This window comes from Mixophyes fleayi, chromosome 3 (assembly GCF_038048845.1).
Source record: "Mixophyes fleayi isolate aMixFle1 chromosome 3, aMixFle1.hap1, whole genome shotgun sequence".
Taxonomy (NCBI): domain Eukaryota; kingdom Metazoa; phylum Chordata; class Amphibia; order Anura; family Limnodynastidae; genus Mixophyes; species Mixophyes fleayi.
The window spans coordinates 212,739,680-212,754,744 of record NC_134404.1 but is presented as its reverse complement, the minus strand read 5'-3'; the positions used below and the strand labels follow the sequence as shown (position 1 = coordinate 212,754,744).

Below are 15,065 nucleotides of genomic sequence, written 5' to 3'. Positions count from 1 at the left end.
GTATCTGTTACACCGTGTTACATAACAGGGGCCCCCTGTCTTAAATACCCTGTGCCCCCCAAGCATTAATCCAGCTCTGGGTAGCAGGAGGAATCTGATAGTTGCTCACAGTTCCTGGATAGAACACCGCCTGCAGAGGAAGCCAAGGAGCTCTAGGTCTCACAAGATTTGGTAATCTTGTGAGACTAAGAGCTTCCCTGCTCACTCTACAGGAAGTTCCCATCCTGATAGATGTCAGCAGCACCAGAAGCATAGATAAGTACAGTGGGCTGGGGGGTGTCATAATGTGCCTGGGGGATGGCGTGATGTGGCTGGGAGGGCGTGATAAATGTAATGTTTTATTATAATGTATGTATCAATGCCCCATGTTGGCCACACCCACAACACAATGTGGCCATGCTGAGCGGCGGCACACGGTTTTTTTCCTACTGGACCTGAGGTGGGCCTGTGTACTTTAAATGCAGGGCTGATTTTTAGTCCCAGTCCGGCCCTGCTTTAGATGCAGTCTGACTACAGATATATAACCTAGAATTTAAAAGAATATTGAAGAAAGAAATGTGGAACAGTTGTGTTGTGTCTCCTTGGGGAGCATGTTATAATTATTGCACTGCTTATTTTTATTTTTTTTCCAATTGCAAACAGGAAACAAGAAAAGTATACTTCCAGGATTTAGGCAAGCAATGAAATGGGGAAGATGCAGGAGGATGTTATTTTTAATATTTTTTTTTTAATGTTGTGAGTTTATCTTAGTATATATTTACAGGTGTACTTATTGGGACCTGTAGTGAACCAGCAAAACACTTCTAACTATGTTTTCACACATATTACCCAAACACCCACCACACATGGGTGTTGGGAGGAGCCAGTTGCAGAAATACCATGGGTGCAGGAATTGCTGCAACTACTGGGCCCAGCAAGGCACTCCCACCCTCCTGGGGCTCCTATGTTATCTTCTGATGATCAGAGAACAGAGTGGACTGGAGTTCTCTTCTCAGCATTGGCCGCTTATGCTCCTAAGAGGTTCTCTCTCTCTGCTTTTTTCAGAGCAGATTGGTGGGTATGGTCTGATACATCGGCATTGCCGGGCCCTTAAACAAAATTTGCTATGAAGCCTGGCATTGTGAAGTTAGGCCCCTGGGAGGAGCCCTCGTTCCTTTAGCATGGGACTGTCTTCTTCTAGGGATGGGAGGAATTTTTTGTGGGCTCGATTCCCCTATGGAATTTAGTCCATGCTGAACAGGCTAGGGCTGAGTGACATTACGATGACAGCTGGACCCCATGCTTTCCCTGCTATAGTTTCATAAGCCCAGACCATCATAGCATGGTGCTGGTAGCAACCCAGGGCCGGGGGGGTAGGCTGGCCGCCCCCCCGATGCAAAATACATAATTTCCCCCCGCGGCCGCATCTGATGATATCAGATGCGACCGCGTCAGCGCACAGGCGGCCGCATCAAATGACAGGGGATGCGGCCGCGTCATCAATGATGCGGCCGCGTCATCAATGATGCGGCCGCACCCCTGTCACGAGATGCGGCCGCCTGTCTCCCCCCGGCCATCCCTCTCCCAGCCCGCGCCTGAGGAGGCACCAGTATCAGATGCTACCAATTATCCATACAGACGCATGCATACGCTATTGTGTGTGGGTATGCACAGTGCAAATTAGCAAATGTTCTACTCTATATTAATAGTCTTTCTTCTCTTATACAGAAATGGAAGGAACTTATATTAAAAGCTTACAGGAGCATTTGTAAAGTAAAATTAAAATACCATTATGCAGAATTTTGTGTTTTTTTATTCTTTAAAGAGTTATTACTGTGAAAACAATCTCACCCAGAAAAAAAAGCTACATTTACACAATATACATACTTACAGCACTCCTTCTTACACTTAGTGCTGCATATTATTTATTAGAATCCCATGACCCCTTGTGGCATTGTCTGTAATTACAATATCTAAAACTACTGAAATATACCACACTTATTGGTGATTTTTTTAAAGAACCAGAATTAACTCTAAAGAGAACTATCTATAAATATATGTCAGTGTTTATAAAAATATATATATATCATGAGGCAGCTGACCGATACTGGCCGAGAACAGTAAGAATTAACCTGCCACTTTGACGGACCAACCTATACAGATATGCACGGTCATGAGCCAACACAATGGAACTTGAAGCCCAGATTACAGGAATAACCCTAGAACTGTTATCGCCATCCTGAAATACTTGTTAGATAGGCTTCTACATGCAAAGGCATTGGGAAGTCTTCACCAGCAAGACGCAATGAATCTTTCCACTGACAGGGTTATCACCAGAGATAACAATGTTATGTTTGGCAGTATTGGGTGATGCAATAAGTAGCATTTTGATAAATATGTCCCTATATCCCCTTATGTGTGAATAATTTATTGGTACATTGGTTTGTTTAAAAATTGGACTGTTAAAATAGAATCTCATCATGATCACCTGTGATCTAAAAATTGTGGTTTCAAAGTCAAACAATTAAAAAAAAAAATCTTTGCTTATGATTGTGTTTCTTATTGCCTTGCCCAATAAAATAAAGGGGCTACTGACGGACAAACATTATTATCACTGGCAGTAAGCTTTACTGTTAAAATATGTTTTATCAAATATGTAACCTTTTTTTTACTAGTGGAACTGAAATCCCAATCTGGACTACCACTTGTGCATGTGTAGGCTGGCTAGCCAATGACTATTGTTCAGCTGCCATGGCAATATTTTTTTAATAAATTGCAGCAATAAAGTTGGAATTTTGTCATTCGTATCTCCAAAAAAGTGTCCTATTGATAAGTAGGCCCCTACGATTGAAAACTACTAGGGACAATGCTCTTTGATACAGTCCTTCACAACAGTCTACTGGTGTTTCAATGTATGCCAGTTAGTGCCTCACAAACACAACATCTGTATTTAAAATTAAATTAAAAAATACTCACAGTAAGGTTTTTCACTACCCCTTCAGAATCAACTGTTAAGAAAATGAGAAAAAGACTCATTAATAACCAGTTTGCAATTATATCATATACTATATAAGACACAATCAGAATGCTCTTCAAGTGGGTAATAGTTTTATCTAAGAATTCTGTTAAAGCTGCTTATACACATTTTGTGTAGGGGAGTGTTGCAAGTGACTGAGGCATTCTTGGTCAACTACAAAAATGCTAAATTGCAGGCTTGCAGCTATCCCGCTATCTACAGATTACGAAATTTGTCCCAACTTGAGAACAGGCTATGATGTGTGACCCTTCAGTACACACTTACCAGCAACAGCTGTACAAAGCATTACAGTCATGTTTTTAATGAAGGACAGGTGTTTTTAAACCTCTTTCGGTGGCTCTAAACCTGTTAGTTGCACCCTTGGTAATGGGCACAGGCTTCAGCCTACACTGAATATACCTTGCACCCCAGTAGCTGTGTGGAAAAGTTATAGTGTTATTTGTGTTATTTGTTTACTTTATTGTACGGCAGGGGCAGGCAGAGCTGGGGGGGGCAGGCGGAAATATGCCCCCCTGGGCCGGTCCCATAGAGGCCTACCTTGAGCTGGGTCACTGGACCACCTGCATTTTTTTCCCTATAAAATGTTCCTAATAGGCTGCTGAGTCGAGTCTTGTCCCCCGGGCTAAAACTTGCCAGCCCTCCCTTGTTGTACGGCTCTGCGGATCTCATGTGGCGCCCTGTAAATAAACATTAATAGTAATAATTGTTTAGAGTGGATCTTCTCTCCATTGCCTGCGCTGCTGCGAATTCTCCTGTAGACACTGCCCCAATCTACAAAATCTACAGGTTGCAAGGAATACAGTGGCCTCATTTAGAGTTAGGAGTAAATCCATCAAAAGGTACATTTTTGTAGGTTGGTAAAACCATGTACAGTTGCAGGGGATGGGTGGCAAATTTAAAATATCAGGATCTCCAGAGGTAGGTGTGAGAATTGGCACCTACACCACTCCATACTACACTACCTCTCAGATGGACCGAGGTTAACATTATGGTAAAAAGGAAGTGGTGTAATATATGCAGATGTCATCCGCTGTTGTATGTTATGGAGTGGGTGAAGTGGGCTGGTATACGGTGATATGCCATACCTTCACTTCTCCTACTGCTTTCATTTTAAAGCCATGAAATTCGATTCACTTACATTTTCCATACTGCCAGTTCCAAATTTCCACTTCAACCACTGATGTAATGTATGATTCTTAATTGTTATAAAAAACTTTAAAGCTGCACTACCACTTAGTAAAATGTGTAGTGCAGGTTTGCTAACACTAGTCTGGGGGCAGTTACATGCTGCCATTTATACCGGGGCCCCTTAGCTCCTCTTACAGCGAGATTGCTCTTTGTGATTGGTTCTTCAACTCACACACCCCACTTCTACCACCATTTGTAGGTTAATACATTTTTAAAAAGTTGGTAGTAGCCTCTGGGGCGCTGGTTAGGGAGAAGGGAGATAGTGCAGCTTTACAAGTTGTATATGTTGGGTATTATCTCTAAGAAAAGCCAAAGTACTTGTACAACTTTATGGAATAAGTTGTATTTGTTTACTTTCCACATCCTTCTGTCTATGTAAGAAGGTCAGGTGCATTCAATATAATCATTCTTATATTAATTGGTCAACAGAAATGACATTGTGATTAATGGAAATGCTGTCAAATACACTATATGGATAAAAGTATTTGGCCATACCTGTTAATTATTGAATCGAGGTGTTTCAATCAGACTCCTTGCCAGAGATGCATAAAATCAAGCACCTAGCCATCAGTCTCCTTTTGCAAACATTTATGTTACAAAATGGGTCGTTCTGAAGAGCTCAGTGACTTTAAGCATGGTACTGTAATAGGATGCCAGCTTTGCAATAAGACTGTTCGTAAAATTTCCTCCCTGCTGGATATTCGATGGTCAAATGTACGTGATGGCATTAGAAAATGGAAGCGTTTAGGAACAACAGCAACTCAGCCACAAAGCGGAAGACCACGCAAAATCACAGAGCGGGATCATGGTGCATAAAAGTCACCACTGCTCTGCTGATTCCATAGCTAAAGAGTTCCGAACTTCCACTGGCATTAATGTAAGCACAAAAATTGTGTGGTGGGAGCTTAATGAAATGGGTTTCCAAGGCTGAGCAGCTGTATGGAACCCTCACATCACCAAGATCAATTTCATTTGTTGGATGGAGTGGTATAAAGCACACCGACACTGGACTGTGGAGCATTGGAAACATGTTTTGTGGAGTGATGAATCACGTTTCTGTGTTTGGCAGCCAGATGAGCGAGTCTGGGTTTGGCGGATGCCTGGAGAATTTTATCTGCCTGACTACATTATGCCAACTGTGAAGATTGGTGGAGGAGGGATAATGGTATGGGGCTGTTTTTTCAGGGTTTGGGCTAGGCCCCTTATCTCCAGTGAAGGGCAATCTTAATTCTTCAGCATACAAAGTCATTTTGGACAATGCTATGCTTCCAACTTTGTGACAACAGTTTGGGGAAGGCCCTTTTCTATTCCAACATAACTGTGTCCCAGTGCACAAAGCAAGGACTACCAAAACATGGTTTGATAAGTTTGGTGTGTAAGAAATTGACTGGCCCGCACAGAGCCCTGACCTAATCCTGATCGAACATCTTTGGGATGAATTGGAACAGAGATTGCGAGTCAGGCCTTCTCGTCCAACATTAGTGCTTGACCTCATAAATGCTCTACAGAATGCATTGGCACAAATTTCCACAGAAACACTCCAACATCTTGTGGAAAGCCTTCCAAGAAGATTGGAAGCTGTTATTGCTGCAAAAGGGGAACCAACTCCATATTAAAGTATATGTATTTGAATACAATGTCATTACAGTCCCTGTTGGTGTAATGGTCAAGTGTCCCAATATTTTTGTCCATATAGTGTGCATTCACGAAAGCAGATTACATTTTTAAATGTATTCTATGTTAATGAACTCTATATTTACAAAAGTAACAGTAAAAAGCTAAAGAATGCCTCAGCATGTAGGTGCTGTCTACAAGTATTGGTTTGGCTAAGCAATGCCGCTCTATGCTGGCTCCAAGAACCATTCCCTCCAGCCTTCCCATATCCAAGTGAAGGAATGAATATGACAGGCATCTGATAGCAAGATGTTTGTAGTAGTTTGGCCTAATAGCATACCTCACAGGTTTACTTTTGTTTGGAATGACACGCGCCTGCAATTTGTACAGGAACCCGTGCTAGCTGTAATTGTTAGCTCATAACTATTTATGTATGTTTAATTATGCTTACTTGTATTCATATATATGTTATTAAGTGGATTATATTCATGCATGTTCTATCTTCAAGATGTATGTTCTATCTGGAAGACAATTGTCCTGCGCTAAGGAATCTGTGGCGCCCTATAATTAAACGATGATGTTGACTCCCGGTAGAAAAAATAAAATGCCTAATAACTTTGGGAGGTATGTATCCATGTTGAGCGGGTACTGCATGTACCTGAGGCATATATTTCCTGTGCATATGCCAATTCAAAGGTGGCACCCATGGATTATTGTTTTTTTCTTCATTATTTTTCTAATTCTACTGTCTGGTCTGAAAATGTTCCATGCTATAAGCCGCATTCTGCTCAGGCAAGAGTGGTGAAGGGAGCAAGCTTTAGTGTGATGTACCATAAACACTTTGCTGCATGTTACATTCAGGGTAACTTACACTGCAGCATGATCAATGACCAATTAGGAGTAGGAGCTCTTGAACACATGCAATATCAACCGTGTTCTTGAAATTCTGTTGGTCCTGAAAGCTGTGTCTCATTTACAAACAGCAAAAAATGTGGACAGCCCCATACTACTTTTCTTGTGCACCTAGATAAGCAATGTGCACCTCACTACGCGGGTTTGCAGATCCACGTAAAAATGCACATGATGGAAAGAGCCAAACGTTACTTCAGAGTTTAACCTGCTAACACCTTAAGGCCAAAACATCATTCATTTAAACTTTTGTTTCCTCCAAATGTTTATTACATTAGTCAGAGTGTGATTAGAAATGCAGTTTTATGCAAAAGTGTGACTGGAAAGTGCAAAGAAGACCCACTTCAGAGTTGGTGGAAAAATTTAAGTCTTTTGGGAAGGAGAACAAAACTGTATGCCCTCCCACAAAGGAGGGTTGTCCTTACTAAATGCACCTTCCTTACCCTTTTATCTAATTGAAACTATTTTGCTTAGTAAAATAAAATTTCATATGTGCATGTGGGTGGAAAAGTAGCCACAATCATTCACCTAATCCTCAATCAGCAAGGAATGCCATAGATCCAACCAACTTCTACAATCAGTCCCAGTGGTGGAACGATCATGGGTGCAGGGGGTGCAGCCATTACTGGACCCAGACATGACGGGTGCCCAAAAATAACGGGTCAGCCTTCTGATCTGGGGCCCTCTCTCTGCAACTGGTACTCCCACTCCACGCCCAAGGAAGCAGCTCTGGTCTCAAAAGAGCAAAGCAAATGGCCTCTTCTCACCGGAGCCTGCTCAGTGAGCTAGAGCATGCTCCGGTATGCCGGGCCCCTACCCAAATGTTGCACTGTTCAGTCCCTGATCAGACCCAGTTATCTTGGCTCACAAATCTACGCACTTGTCCATAAAATTGAGTGCAATTTCCTAAAAGTAGGTGCGTGAAAGAAATATTTGTACTGTTTCTTTGACGCATTTATGAATGTACAAAATTGCAAAGCTCCAGCTCCTATAAAGGGAGTCATCTACAACGCAAGAAGAAGATGTAGGCACAAACTGAAGAAGTATATAACATTCATTCATTTTTAAGCTATTAAAAAAAACATTGTGATTTTAGATTACTTTTTAAAAATATACTAGAAATAGGAATATCAGGCAGGCAGAATATAAAAATAAGGAAAGTAATATGATTTGAAGTGACAATTATTTATGGAAAAACAATTATTTTGGGTTGCCAGACCATATTTAAGAAAAACTCCAAGAAATCCATCTAATACAGATTATTAATTTGGATATAGCAAAATCTCAAGTATAATTTGTGACTAGGGGCCCTTTTTTATTTTAATATTTCCAACATCATTTAAAAGTGATAGAATAATTGTTATGGTTTATGGCTTTTATAAATTATTTCCCCCTATTACATTTTGAACAGATAGGACATAGTGAGGGTATGTGAAAAATCTTGAAATCAGTGCCTAGATGAAGACACTGAGTGTGTCCTGATTTGAGAAGAGATTTAGATATATGGAATGATGGATTATCAGGCTGTGATGTCTTCTCTAGGGGTTAATCCTGTGCCCAATAAGGGTTGGCCTAACTGGCAGTATATATTTGAACTAGGGATGTACACCGCCGACTTTTGAGGTCTCGTGTTTTGTGTTTTGGATCCGGATTTTCTCGATGTTTTAGGTTAGGATTTGTTTTGCAAAACACCTGCTGAAACGTTTTGGTTCGGATTTAAGGTTTTGGATTCAGATTTTTTTTGAAAAAAAACTAAAAAGTGTAAAAATCAAGTTTTTGGGCTTATTTTCACTCCTACGCTATTATTAACCTCAATAACATTCAATAACAATAATTTCCACTAATTTAAAGGCTATTCTGAACACCTAACACCTCACAATAATTTTTTTTTTAGTACAAAACATTGCAACGAGGTATCTTTCTGGACTGCGTAGAGGAGTGTTCCCCACAATACAATTAAAAACCCATCAACTGGTCTGAATTACACCCAAAAATAGTATCTGGACTGCGTAGAGGACTGGCCACTGGCCACCACAATATGATATATAGAAAACCTTCAACAGGTCTGAATTACACCCAAAAATAGTATCTGGACTGCGTAGAGGACTGGCAATTGGCCACCACAATATAATATATAGAAAACCTTCAACAGGTCTGAATTACACCCAAAAATAGTATCTGGACTGCGTAGAGTAGTGGGCACTGGGCACCACAATAAAAAATATATAGAAAACCTCCAACAGGTCTGAATTACACCCAAAAATAGTATCTGGACTGCGTAGAGGACTGGTCACTGGCCACCACAATATAATATATAGAAAACCTTCAACAGGTCAGAATTACACCCAAAAATAGTATCTGGACTGCGTAGAGTAGTGGGCACTGGGCACCACAATAAAAAATATATAGAAAACCTTCAACAGGTCTGAATTACACCCAAAAATAGTATCTGGACTGCGTAGAGGACTGGCCACTGGCCACCACAATATAATATATAGAAAACCTTCAACAGGTCAGAATTACACCCAAAAATAGTATCTGGACTGCGTAGAGTAGTGGGCACTGGGCTCCACAATAAAATATATAAAAAACCTTCAACAGGTCTGCATTACACTGCACATACGGCTGCTCCTTCATCCTCTCCATCATATACATGTTGGAGTTTCAGCGTGTGAAAACCTCTTGTTTTTGATAAAGTCAGTGCATTTTGAATATTTTTCAATTTGCCCCACACCACTGAATGTACTTTATCTATGATACGCATCTATCTATCTTGACTGCGTAGTGTGGTGGCCCCGGTACACAATTTGGTACCGAGGCCACAATATAATTAAAAAACCCTCCACGGGTCAGAATTCCACCAAAAAAGGGTATGGACTGCGTAGTGTGGTGTGCCCGGAACACAATTTTTTACAGCGCCAACAATATAATTAAAAAATTGGGCATCAACTGTCACCGTTGTTTAATATCTGATACACCTAAATATGGACTGCACAGTGGAGTGGCCCCGGTAGTAAATTTGGTGCCGGGGCCACAATACCTCCTCCAACTTCCAAGTGTAATGTTTATAAAGACAGACAGCGTCGAAGTGTTATTAGTTGACTTTCTTAACCCTAAAATTGTCCCTGTTGCAAATATTCGTGCAATGGAGAGTTACTTTTTCATTGAAAGACTCAAGCTTTCAAGTGTAGTGTTTATAAAATATAAACAACAATACAGTAGTTCTAGAGCACGTCAATCCCTCTTGTTTTAAATTATGACAGGGTATTTTACTTTTGGTTTAATTTCCTGAATTTGTTTAAATTTGGTTTTACTTTTTGAACATGGCAAACGACTGTTGATTGGTCATATTATGCAAAAAAAAAGTTCCAAGATGGAATTGTCCTTGGGCCCTCCCACCCACCCTTATGTTGTTGAAATAGGACATGCACACTTTAACAAACCAATCATTTCAGCGACAGGGCCTACCAAACAACTTTGGCTGAAATGATTGGTTTGTTTGGGCCCCCACACCAATAAAACAATTAATCTCTCCCTGTACAAACTAAACAGGCTCTACTGAGGAAAGATGTCGTCCTCATCCTCAACCTCTGATTCCTCTCCCCTACAGTGTGTACTTCCTCCTCCTCATACATTATCAATTCGTCCCCGCTGGACTCCACAACCACAGGTCCCTCTGTACTGTCTGGAGGGCAGTGCTGTACTTCATTGAGGAATTGATTATTCATTTTTATAAACATCATTTTTTCAACGTTGTGAGGAAGCAACCTCCTTCGCCACTCACTGACCAGGTTCCCAGCTGCACTAAAAACTCTTTACGAGTACACACTGGAGGGGGGACAACGCAGTTAAAAATAGAGCCAGTTTGTACAGGGGCTTCCAAACTGCCTTTTGGAGTTCTACCATGTCACTACCTCTAGTTAATTTAGATTGCAAGGCTTGTAAATATAAATACTTTGAAGATAAAAAAAAGCAGGCTGCACAGACTGTGGAGCTAGAAAGTGTAATTAAATGGACCACATTACTTTGGTGGCTATCTGTGCCCCCCCCGCCCTACACTTGTAGTTGAATATAAATAAAGCAGTCTGCATAGACTGTAGAACTAGAAATTCAAATATACAAAGAAATGGACAAAGGCAGTTTGGTATCTGTCTGCATCAGATCCCCTCTCCACTAGGACTTCTTGTGTGGCAAGTTCAAATGGCTGCAGAACCTTGCAAAACACGAAAATCATTCTCCAGTGCGCTTGACTCAGGCGCATCCCCACTCCTTTTCCTATGTTGTAGGTGGCTGTGTAGGCTTGAATGGCCTTTTGATGCTCCTCCATCCTCTGCAGCATATAGAGGGTGGAGTTCTAGCACGTCACTACCTCTAGTTAATTGTAGATTGCAAGGCTTGTAAATACTTTGAAGATAAAAAAAAAGCAGGCTGCACAGACTGTGGAGCTAGAAAGTGAAATTAAATGGACCACGTTACTTTGGTGGCTATCTGTGCCCCCCCCCCCCCCCGCCCTACACTTGTAGTTGAATATAAATAAAGCAGTCTGCATAGACTGTAGAACTAGAAATTCAAATATACAAAGAAATGGACATCAGATCCCCTCTCCACTAGGAGTAAAATAGAAAACTATTCAGCCGTTATATAATCTAGAATATAAATAGAAATTGAGAAAGGCAATTTGGTATCTGTCTGCATCATAATCATCAACATCCTCCTCAGCGCCAGCTACATCAATATCCTCCTCCCGGTGTACAACATTCACACCTTCATTAGCCAAATCTGTAACTGGACTGTGGGTGATCCTTCCAGCATATGCAGAGGGCGTGCTGCAAATGCTGGATGGAGTCACCTCTTCCCGTACAGTGATGGGAAGGTCAGGCTTGACAACCACCAACACCCTTGGACTCGCCTTGAGGATTTGTGATAATTTCTCTTTAGAAGGCAGAGTTGTTTGCTGTTTTGTTGCTGACAGCATAACTCTCTTCAATTTTTTGTAGGGGGGGAGGAGGAGGAGGGATAAGATCCGTGGGTGAAGCTGAACCACTAGTCATGAACACGGGCCAGGGCCTAAGCCGTTCCTTGCCACTCCGTGTTGTAAATGGCATATTGGCAACTTTACGTTTCTCCTCAGATGATTTTAAGTTTCTCTTTTTGCTACTTTTTCTTAACTTGGGCTTTTTGGATTTTACATGCCCGGTACTACGAGATTGGGCATCGGGCTTGGAAGACGACGTTGATGGCATTTCATTGTCTATGTCATGACTAGTGGCAGCAGCTTCAGCATTAGGAGGAAGTGGGTCTTGATCTTTCCCTACTTTATCCTCCAAATTTTTGGTCTCCATTATATGTAGCACAAGATACTGCAGAATGTGTGAACTTGGTAATATTGCAGTACCAATGGACTTATACTGCTGGATTGGTTTTGCAAATTTGGTTATAAGTACTTTTTTTAAAAAAAAAATTATTTTAATATTTTTTATAACTTTTTTTTTATTTTTTAAAAACTTGGGAATAATGGGGAAATAACTATGCCCTTAGAAGCACAGAGCACAGGACACAGCACCACTGGACTGAACAGGACACAGCACAGGACCCAGCAGCACTACGGAACTCAGCAGGACAGAGCACAGGACACAGCACCACTGGACTGATACTGCAGAATGTGTGAACTTTGTAATATTGCAGTACCACTGGACTTTTACTGCTGAATGTGTGAACTTGGTAATATTGCAGTACCAATGGGCTTATACTGCTGGATTGGTTTTGTAAATTTGGTTATAATTATATATTTTTTTTTAAAAAAAATATTTTTATTTTTTTTATAACTTTTTTCTTATTTTTTAAAAACTTGGGAATAATGGGCAAATAACTATGCCCTTAGAAGCACAGAGCACAGGTCACAGCACCACTGGACTGAACAGGACACAGCACAGGACCCAGCAGCACTACGGAACTCAGCAGGACAGAGCACAGGACACAGCACCACTGGACTGATACTGCAGAATGTGTGAACTTTGTAATATTGCAGTACCACTGGACTTTTACTGCTGAATGTGTGAACTTGGTAATATTGCAGTACCAATGGGCTTATACTGCAGGATTGGTTGTGCAAATTTTGTGGTAATTAAAAAAAAAGTTAAATTAGTTTTTGGTATTTTTTTAAATAACTTTTTTTTATTTTTTTAAACACAGGGGAATATTGGGGAAATAACTATGCCCTTAGAAGCACAGAGCACAGGACACAGCACCACTGGACTGAACAGGACACAGCACAGGACCCAGCAGCACCACTGACCTCAGAAGGACAGAGCACAGGACACAGCACCACTGGACTGAGCACAGCACAGCACAGCACAGCCCAGCACTGAACTGAACAGCACGAGATATAGCAGGACAGAGGACCACATAACACACCCTCCCTCTACCCTGATCAATGCCCGAGTGAAGATGGCGGCGACTAGCGGGGAATTTATAGGATCCGAGTATCGCGAGATCCGACAACGGGATTATGAGTCAGAGCCTCAGTTTCAGATTTGAATTTGGCGCCAATACCCGGATCTGTCTCGGATCCGACTCGGATCGGCAACGTTCGGGTGGGCTCGGATTTCATAAATCCGAGTGCGCTCATCTCTAATTTGAACCCTACATTAGGGGCAGTTTCAGGCAGCAACCATGCTGGATCTAGTGCCTTTGTGTCTGGTATGTTGAAATGCTAGGCTTTCTGGTATCCTAGGAAATATGTATTTTAATCTGAACTGGGACCGCTAAATCATAAGAAATATACAATGCTATTGCCAGTAAACTCATGTTTTTCTGCCACAGTTCTCTGGATACTGATAAAATTTCCTAGTGAGATTTCTGGGTAGCAAATAGCAACCACTAAGACCTGGACCTTACCTACAATAGCCCAATTTAATATATAAGTTAAAGGAAAATTCAATGTAAAAGATGTTTTTGCATTAGGAGAAACAAAACTTGAAAAATTAAATAAACTGTATATCTTACAGGTTAGATAGTCCTGCGGGACATATCGTGCACGAAAGCGAGCAGCTGGTCCATCATATAGCCAAAAAAAATTGATTGAAGGGAAGTAATTTGTCATGAACTCCAATTGTTCACAATAGGTTTTCTCCATTCCTAAGCACAAAATAAAAAACACAAACAAATAGTCATTGTGCAATTGAAGAAAACTATATAGAAAAATAAATATTCTGCCAAGCATCAATTGTGAATTCAAGTTATCTCCACACATTTTCAAAACCTCAAATAAAAAATTGTCTAGTTGATGGTGAACTTTTATATTCACTTCAGAAAAGCTAAAATGGAAAGGGCAACGATTCTTTTAAACTACTATATAACTACTGAATGTGTCTTACCCCTTTAAACGTAAATTCTGTAGCCAAAAAGTATTTCTTTCAGCAAATGTCTAATATGATAATGTCGACCTCTCTGCTGCCTTCATTGACCACGCACTCCTTTTGCAAACTCTCAAATCTATAGGCCTATGTAACACTGTCCTCTCCTGGTTTTCCTCTTCCTCACCAACCGCTCCTTCTCAGTCTTTACTCATGATTCTACATCACCCCCTCTTCCCCTACCTGTTGGCATTCCTCAAGGCTCAGTTCTGCCCCTCTGCTTTTCTCCCTCTACACGTCCTCCCTTGGTGTCCTCATCCGCTCCTTTGGCCTTCGGTACCACCTCTATACTGATGATACCCAAATTTATCTTTCATCCCCTGACCTCTCCCCTTCCCTTCTGTCTCGTGTCTACCCCTGTCTCTCGCCCATCTCATCTTGGATGTCCCAACACTTCCTTAAACTCAATATTTCCAAGACCAACTTATAGTCTTCCCCCCTGCCAGGACTCTCCCACCTCCTCCCTCTCTATTTCTGTCAATAACACTACCCTCGTTTCTGTCCCCCAAGTCCGATGCCTTGGGGTCATCCTTAATTCCCCCCTCTCATTCAAGTCTCACTGTCTGTCCCTCTCAAAATCCTGCTACTTCCACCTTCTGAATATATCTAAGATACATCCCTTTCTCACCACGGAAGCTACGAAAACCCTTGTTCACTCGCTTGTTATCTCTCGCCTTGACTACTGTAACCTCCTTCTCTCTGGCCTACCTGATTCTCGCCTATCCTCAATGCTGCTGCACTCCTCATTTTTCTCTCCCACCGCTCTGTCTCTGCAGTCTCCCTCCAACAGTCACTAGATTGGCTCCCCATACCCTACAGAATTAAATTTAAACTCCTCACCTTAAAAGCTCTTAGTCAATCTTCCTCTCCCTACATCTCCAATCTCATCTCTACCTACACTCCTACCCGCCCTCTCCGCTCTG

At 41.4% G+C, this 15,065-nt stretch overlaps 1 protein-coding gene across 1 annotated transcript in view; it reads right to left on the bottom strand.

Annotated features, from left to right (window-relative positions):
- The window catches only part of ENPP3 (ectonucleotide pyrophosphatase/phosphodiesterase 3), a 170,062-nt gene that overhangs the window by 59,735 nt on the left and 95,262 nt on the right, over positions 1–15,065 (bottom strand). Inside the window, exons 13-14 of the mRNA XM_075203086.1 lie at positions 13,733–13,864; positions 2,956–2,987 (exon numbers count right to left, since the gene is read on the bottom strand). Of these exons, the coding sequence (XP_075059187.1) occupies positions 2,956–2,987; positions 13,733–13,864 (164 nt within the window). The remainder of the gene's footprint in view (positions 1–2,955; positions 2,988–13,732; positions 13,865–15,065) is intronic.